Here is an 8,841-nt window from a genome sequence, read left to right as displayed (position 1 = left end):
ATCTATCTATCTATCTATCTATCTATCTATCTATCTATCTATCTATCTGTTCAGAAACTTGGTGCGCTCTTTGATGCAACTCTACATTATGGTTATAAACTCTAATAAAAAGTGGTTGGATATAAAAACAAACGTACATTCCAGCCATTGAGGCAACAGAAGCTGTTTCCCAGCTGACAGTCAGCTGGTGGCTTCTGACAGTCGTGAAAAGTTGCTTTCAGTTCAGCTTCTGATATGTTAATTAGCTCTCGGAGTGTGCGACCCTATTGGCTCTTTGTCCGAGTCAATTTCCCTTTTCCATCCTGACGTCAGGGCAGCTACAATGCTCTTAAACTCATCTGCTCTGTGATCCCACTAAATAGTCGTCCCACGCGCGTCAGCGGCTTCTCTCAGGCTGCGCTCACTCCTTCAACTCCTGTTTGGCTCCGTTTTTAATTCTTATTTTTTTCTCTCCTCCTTCCTCCTCTCCGCTGCGCGCAATGCGCTCCTGCATGACGAAGAACCTAAAGTGTTAAATGTTTGAAACACAAACCCGCGGTGTTTCGCATGCTGAAAAAAGGACTCCACTACTCGTGCGCGCGGCACTGCTGTGCATTAGACTCTGCAAAGTCAAACTCCTCGCACACGCCTGCAAGTCCGCGGCTGCGGAAAAAGGGGGACGCTGAAAAGCTCCGGTTTCAGTTTCAAGACAAACGCTTTAAAAAAAGAACATCAAACTGGCTCACGTTGTTCCCAACCAGCCCGGTTTGACAGCTGCGCTTCACCCCGTTTGGAGGACTGTCAGCAGCAAGAGGATGGCATCAGAGCTGGCAATGAGCAACTCCGACCTGCCCACCAGTCCCCTGGCCATGGAATATGTTAATGACTTCGATCTGATGAAGTTTGAAGTGAAAAAGGAGCCGGTGGAGCCGGATCGCAACATCAGCCAGTGCAGTCGCCTTATCGCCGGGGGATCCTTGTCTTCCACCCCGATGAGCACGCCTTGCAGCTCGGTGCCCCCTTCCCCGAGCTTCTCGGCGCCCAGTCCGGGCTCGGGGAGCGAGCAGAAGACGCACATAGAGGATTTCTACTGGATGTCCGGTTACCAACAGCAGCTGAATCCAGAGGCGCTGGGCTTCAGCCCGGAGGACGCAGTGGAAGCGCTCATCAACAGCACTCACCAGCTCCAGTCGTTCGATGGCTACGCCAGAGGCCAGCAGTTCGCAGGCGCAGCCGGAGCAGGAGGCGCCATGGCCGGGGAGGAGATGGGCTCCGCCGCGGCAGTGGTGTCAGCTGTCATCGCCGCGGCGGCCGCCCAGAACGGCGCGCACCACCACCATCACCACCACCACAGCAGCAGCCACCACCAGGCGCCGGGCGTCCAGTCCAACGGCTCTTCCGGGAGTCACCCCCACATGCGCATGGATGATCGCTTCTCCGACGAGCAGCTGGTCACCATGTCCGTGCGGGAGCTGAACCGGCAGCTGCGGGGGGTCAGCAAGGAAGAGGTGATCAGACTGAAGCAGAAGAGGAGGACCCTAAAGAACAGGGGCTACGCGCAGTCGTGTCGGTTCAAGCGCGTCCAGCAGCGGCACGTCCTGGAGGGGGAGAAGACGCAGCTCCTGCAGCAGGTCGAGCACCTAAAGCAGGAGATCTCCAGGCTGGTCCGGGAGAGGGACGCGTACAAGGAAAAGTATGAGAAGCTCATCAGCAACGGCTTCAGAGAAAACGGGTCCAGCAGTGACAACAACCCTTCATCCCCGGAGTTTTTCATGTGAGTCTTCACGTTAACGCGAACAAACGAGTTACTTAAAACTTTTTCTTTTTTTTTTTATTTCGACCTTTTTTTTTTTTTTTTTTGCGCAAGGCCAAATAGACTAATCTGTCAACTTTTTATTATTTTTTACTTTTTTTAATTTTGGGGAAAAAAACAAAACAACCACAAAACATCAATTTCCTCAAGTCTGCGACTCATCCCATCTGTGATTTTTATTTCATTTTTGTTTTATAAAAAAAAAGTGTTTTAAAGCAAACGTTCATCCACCCTTATTGCTCTCATTTTCAATTATGTCTGTTCCTTCACGACAGTTTGTTTGATTTTCAGTTTCATTTTTGAAAAAAAAACAAAAAAAAAAACTTTGTGTTGCAGTCTAAGAAGTGTGCATGCACGCACTACTTTTAAGTTTTTACACCATTTGACTTTTGTTTTTGTGTACAAACTGTGAAAACATCCATCCCCCACCACTTTTTTTTTTTTTTTTTTTATCTGCCAAACTTGGAGGACTCTGCCGTTTTGACGCCACCTCATCTCATTCTTTCATTGTGTTGAGCAGCAACAGAGACTGTAGTCATGACTTTATGTGACATGTGTCGCTGCATGCTGGACATGCACGGATTTTTATGTTATTTTTATGCTTGAAGATCCTTTTTCTGTCACATGACTTGACTCCAGCATGGCATTCATAACTTCATATTATTATTATTTTTTTTTAAACTTTTTTAGGTGGGACTCCTCACATTTTGGGACAAAAAAAAAAAAGTGACAGGACTTCCCACCTATAAACACCCCCCCCCCCCTCCCATCCCCCCCTGCAATGTATATCAGTGCATTTCAGTTGAGTTGAAGTGCTCCAACATTAGGCTGCAGGGCGCGCGCACAGCATCCCTCATGGAACTTTTTTGTCGGAGGGGGTCCTGGTGCAAAGGGGGGGGGGGGGGGGGGGTAAAGAACAGACTTTTATTGAAAAAACAACAACGGGTCCATTCCCTGGAAGTCTAGCCTGTTGCTTTAAGCATATAATGTTATTTAAGAAATATTCAGTTGTGCTTTTTTGTCTTTTTTGAGTAAATATAAAGCATTTAATTTAAGGACAACGTTTTATTCCCTTAGTTGCAAACATGTGCTGCAGGTTGAAGCATATTACAAAATGTTGTACAAAAGTCGTTTTAAGATGCATTTATAGAAATTGGCTCGGCTCCAATTTTGACAGCAGTAAAAAGTGTCCAGTGCATAAAAAGCGCTTTTTTTTTTTTTTTTTTTTTTTTTTTTTTGCAGCATGCGTTTTAAAGCCAAGTGCAAGAGCTCTGGTCTCTGCCACATATTTAATTATTGTATTTTATAAATGTTACTGATGAAAATCAAATAAAATGCAAAAGGTTAGAAAATCAGAAACAAAACTGTTGTGGGAGAATAAAACGAGTTTTCTGCTCAAGTCAAAGCGACTTTTCTAATGTTTTTGGAAATGTCTTTCTCCACCAAACTAACCGACTGAAATGCACTAAAGATATTCTCCTGTGTCATCAATTTTGGGTGTTTTATCCATTTATTAGAAAGATCTGTTTCTGCTACACCTCCATCATAACGTTTTTAAAGATCAGATCAGAAGAAAATTGTCTTAAAAGAAAGTCAATGTTTGCAAAGCAATAATTCATATTAATATAATCAATAATGTCTGGACATTGTTATAAGTTCAGGGATTGTCACCCTGCATGTATAAAAGTGAGAATTCTAAATCCTGAAAATATGGGTATCAGTCTAGTAAATATATAAATATATTTTGCTGTGCAAAATTATACCACTCACTAACCATATGTGACGTTCATATGTGCTCGTTATTTTTATTTCATACAATTAAATGATATGCAATAAATGTATCCAACTGGCTTCAGGTTTCTCTTTTTGTTTTCTTTCTTTTAATTTATCCAGAACTTTTTTTTTTCCATTTAGGCATGCACTGAAAAGAGAAGTGACATTTTATCAATGTTTATCGGGCGTTCTTGTCTTCTATTTATATCAATACAAATTCATAAAATGGAGCTGCTCGAAACAATTCAGAAACATGATTTTAAATATTCGCAACTAAGATAGAAAGCACACATTTCAGATCGTTCAGACGTCCAGGCTCCTGAGTGTGAAACTCTGCTGCTGTCAGAGTTCATAGGCATTAAAAAATGTTCTGAAGACTTTCTTAAAATGTGCTTTTCTGACACACTACACTTTTTATTTCCCCCTCACAATTTGATTCGAATTAACAGCAAACAATAAATCCACAGCAGAGTTGCCATGTTTCTGCTAATATTCCATCCGTCCCAATCACATTAAATTATTTCCTCAAAGGTGATCGTCACTTGAATTAGTTGTGTGTTTGGGAGCACATTGTTGTTCTTCATGATGATCACACACACACAAACGTTTTCTGCTCATTGTGAAGTGATTTGTGTACTTGTCGTGCACATGTGCGCGCTCGTGTCTTAAGCATGTGTGTCTGTTTTAATATGTGCACACCTAAAAGCCGGATCGTTTCCCTGGATGGCAGTTTATTTTGATCACATCTGTCTAAAGGAGTTTCTTCTGCTGTTGCGTGTTTTAAACGTGCACATATTTGGTTCCTTCTCATGCTCTTTGCTGCGCGGTGTAATTATTTGTGGCGCGCATGTCTTTTGTGTTGTGTTTTCTCTCGTTTCTTTCAGTCTCTGTGTGTTTACTGTAATTCGCGTGTCACCATTTGGCCTTCCCAGTTTATGCTCAGCCTCATCCTGCTTGTCAGTGGGTCTGGATGTTGGCCTCAGTCACACACGCTCTGGGCGATGGGGTGCAAAGAGGGCGAAACCACGACAGGCATCTGAGTGGGCGCCGGAGAAGGTGCAAGTAGAAGTCAGCCACTGTTGTGAGCAGGAGAAGCTCGGCTTTTCTTTAGCGAATCGTGCACTGTGTGTGCTCTTTAGGCAGCTTAAAGGCTGACATTCTTCAACATCATTATTTTACTACACTGGTGTAAATGTAAAAAAAGTATATTTCTGAATTTCAGAACAATTTTTGAAACAGGAAGAGCGGTGCTCTGAAATACACTTGGAAAGAATAGTAAGGTTTTTCCACTTTAATCTGGGTTGAACAACGCTTTGCAGTTTAACAACAACCCTGCGAAGCTGTGCGTGAAGAAAAAGAGCACTGTTTTATTAAAATAACACACATAGTTAACACTGAGTAATAAACTCGTTTTTAGTAATGCCTCACGTTGCAGTTGCTGATTTATGACTAAATTTACACACAAACAAACAAACAGATAATAAAAGTGGTGTTCTGTACCATCTGCCTTTGTGATGATGCGGTTACACACCTGTCCCCCATAAAAAAAAAAAAAGAAAGAAAAAAGCATTTTTAACCCACCACTTGTATCCCAACTGAGGTGGGTGTGCTGCTGCTGTGGTGGCTGATTTGTCCCGAGCGAGTGGAGAGACTGAGACAATAGTCGGTCTTGGGCTGAATTAAATGATTTTGCTGATGATTAATAGTGGTGTGGGCCGCTGGCTCCTGCGATGTAGAGATGATAAATCGTGAGTGCAGCTCCGTGCAGCTGTGCCCATTTTGGGTCTTAGCATGCGCACACCATGCAATTTACAACCAAGCTGCTCCCCTTCTTTCTCAATTTATCTAATTACATCCTGTTTGATCTGAGCAGCAGCACTGCTATATTTTGATATTTCCTATTAAGCACAACATTGGACTGAATGGCTTCAGGGAGGACAACTGTTCACTTATCTTTATGAGTTTTATCATTTAAAAGCGGAGATCATTCCTCCTACACTTAGAAGTTGGGCTTTGCTTCACTAACTAAATGAATTTGTGTGGCAGGGGTTCTAAAGTGTTTTACTTTGATTTAGTATAAAAAAATAAAATCATACATTGTGTGTTCTTGTTTTCCACTGCTCCCTTTCTTAAATAGATCAGTTAAAAGTAATGTGCTTATAGGAGATAAAGGTTTACATCTCACACACAAGCTGCTTATGTGGCCTGGCACTTTTATTTTATTTTATTTTTTACTTTTGTCAAACTTTTCTTTCAAAGCATGTTTTTTTTTTTTCTTTGTTCGCACATTGGATTCTGAGTGAAAACAGGTTTGAAAATATATTTAAAAAATAACGCTTCCTCATTTTTCTGTGGCAAGGTCAATTTTTCTTTATTGTCGTTCGCGTCAGACGTGGTACATATGGTGGAACGATATTGTGGACACAGGGTCCTAGTTACACCCAACAAAAGTATACATTAAAAAAAAGTAAAAGGAAAAAAAAAACAGTAATACGAGCTAAGATATGAACTAAGAATACGCTCAGCACTAGTAGCACAAAAACAATATGCCGAACAGCAGCACAAACATGAGTTTGTGTGAGCAGATAAGTACAGATGAACGCAGCAGCAGCAACATAAGTCCTTATGTATGTGACAAATTCATCGACCTTCCAGAGGTGCACCCGTATGGAACCGTGGTGCAGTTTGACAAAAAAGCCCAATGCAGTGCAACATGAAGAAGCAGCACGCCATTTGACGAAAGCAAAAACGAGCACTGGCTGGAAATGTGACGCGTTCCAGAGGATCTTTTTTTGTTGCTGTTTTTATTTGACTCTGTGCCGAACGTCACACTGCCCTGTGTGAAAGATGTAGGATGTGCATTAAAAAAAAATGCATGTTCGTGCATGTAAATATTTGAGCGAGAGTCTGTGCATGCTTGTCTTTTTTTTTTTCTTCTCAAGGAAGTGGACTATCAGAGGTCAGAAATGACAGTGCACAAGACTGCTCTCAAAGTCATTAGAGTAATCCCTGCCCTGGAGGGTGGGATGGGTGGCGGTGGGTGGGGGTGGGGGATCCGACTAATTTCCTCTGCCCAGACCCCACTGACTGAGATGTGCATGCACATTCCACATGGCACAGTGCACAATAAATCTAAGTACGCTGTTTATTTTCTTTACTAATTTCCTGCATCTCAGTGATTTCTTAGGGCGGCACAAATAAAAGGGGTGGGTGGGGGGGACTGTGGAACAGTGGTGTTTTGGACCCAGAAAATCGCAGGTTCAACTCCCCCCCGACATGCCCACATGCTGCAGTGTCCTTAAGCAAGACACCTAATCCCTAACTGCGCCCCGGGTGCTTAAATAGATGCCTGCTGCTCCACTTTGTCTCACGTGTGATGGGTTAAATGCAGAGGACACATTTTGCCGTTGTGTGTTCGTGCAACGATGACAACATGGATCACTTCAACACTAAGTTATGGGTTTTTTTTACAGCGGGATTTTTAATCAGTCATTCATAAAATAGCAAATAAAAACATTAAAGGAATATCACAGTTGCCACGTTTAAGTATGCTCCACACGAAAAGTTCTGAAAGGTGTTCAGACACATTAAATGTCGTTTGTAGCCCGACTGTTTCTGGAGAGTTTAGAACTGAGCACACGACTGCCAAGAGTTAGTCCCATGCTGCCAAAATGCTTTTTTTAAACTTCGTATTTAAACAAAAACACTACTGACTCAGTTAGGAGTGGAAGTTATGATAACGTAAATAAATAATTACAATAAAGAAAGGCAGGTTTTTGTAATGCTCCAATTAAACCCATATTGAGGGTAATTGTGTGCAGTTTTACTCTTAGGCCAAGTTTATGCCAGTGTTGCATTGTGAAAGTTGGGTAGAAACATTATTGCTATTTTTAATTATTTTTCCTTCCTTTAAATCTTGACTTGGATTTAGTCTGCATGCAGTCAGTTCAGAAAAGTATCAGATAAATAAGCAACATCAGCTGTTGCATGATGTAATCTACAAAGGAGAAAAAAGTAATCCCTCCACATTGCTTTTTGTTTGCTTGATTTTATGTTTTGCACAAAACTTGAAACATCATTACAGTTATTTAGTTTGTTCATTTGCACATTTGAATCATTTTATTCTTGGCTCATTTTTACTTTTGAGCATTGATATGAAAATAAATAAAGAAATCAGCATCAACATAATATTTAAGCTGCAAACTTTAGATCTGAGTTTGGTTTTGAACATCAAATCATGAGAAAGACAGAAGGATGTTCAAGGAGATCCCAGTCCCATCAGCTACACACAGCCCAGACAGGCAGCTGTTACATCTGTCACCGGCCTCTCCAGATTTGGAGCACACACACACGCATGCAGAAAAAAAGAAGACTTTCACTCATTTTACACTGTGTAATATCCTTTAGAAAAACTCACTGACTGATAAAATAAATGTCAAGCATCACTTCACTTATGGTTAATCTCCAGAGTTGGACTCGTCCTTTCTGCGAGTTTCTTTTTGGTCCAGAGAGTGAGCTCCAAATGGACGTTATAGGAAACACGTGGTGTCATTAGAGAATTGTCCTTGAAGGACTGGCTGCCAGTTCTAATGCTGGTAATGAGCTGGTAGTGACTTGCTGAGGTAATTTTATATGTCTGTAAATAGACCCAAACTTTGAGCCTATAATTTAAATGGATGCAACATCGGCTCTCAGCTGTGTCATTACAGTACACAGACGAGTAAAATAATGACTTGATTTTTTCACAAATGGGTAATTTTAAGATGCAACTTTAAAAAATGTAAAAAGGAGTTGCACTGAACAGTACACAATATAAAAAAAGAATAGCAATGAAGGATAGTCTGCTTCTCTTTGGCTCTACAGAGCCAATAACAGAGCCAAGTGTGCACATAAAATACTTTCAAAGATATTCTTGTCTTGTACACATGTGAATTCTTCAGTAGCTGCACCTTAACAAACTTGAGCACAGGGTCCTTTTAAAATCTAATTCAAAACAGCCATTAAAGTTTGCGATTCAGAAGCTATGACGAGTTTTCTGGCACAGTGCCAATATCATCACGCAACCATACTGCTGCTTCGCTGCAGGTTCTGTATGTACATTTGTAGACATGAGTTATGTGACATTTATTTGAAAACCCAAATGATTTAAAATTTCCTTTCCTGCTTTATGCATTGGCAGAGTATTTCCACAACTGTCGTTTTCCATGAGGCTTTAAAGGAACCCTGCTTGGCACAGTACACAGGGAGCTAAGAGCTATTTCCATTGTGTAGCAACA

At 41.6% G+C, this 8,841-nt stretch overlaps 1 protein-coding gene across 1 annotated transcript in view; it reads left to right on the top strand.

Moving 5' to 3' along the window:
* Window positions 1–665: 665 nt before the first annotated feature.
* The window catches only part of mafa (v-maf avian musculoaponeurotic fibrosarcoma oncogene homolog a (paralog a)), an 8,912-nt gene continuing 736 nt past the window's right edge, over window positions 666–8,841 (top strand). The window contains exon 1 of the mRNA XM_037697439.1: window positions 666–1,753. Coding sequence (XP_037553367.1) covers window positions 795–1,753 — 959 coding nt within the window. The 5' untranslated portion in view covers window positions 666–794. The remainder of the gene's footprint in view (window positions 1,754–8,841) is intronic.

This window comes from Nematolebias whitei, chromosome 2 (genome assembly GCF_014905685.2).
Source record: "Nematolebias whitei isolate Nwh7 chromosome 2, NemWhi1, whole genome shotgun sequence".
NCBI classification, from domain to species: Eukaryota; Metazoa; Chordata; class Actinopteri; order Cyprinodontiformes; family Rivulidae; genus Nematolebias; species Nematolebias whitei.
Note: the sequence above shows the minus strand (reverse complement) of the source record. Positions and strands in the feature narration are given on the sequence as shown.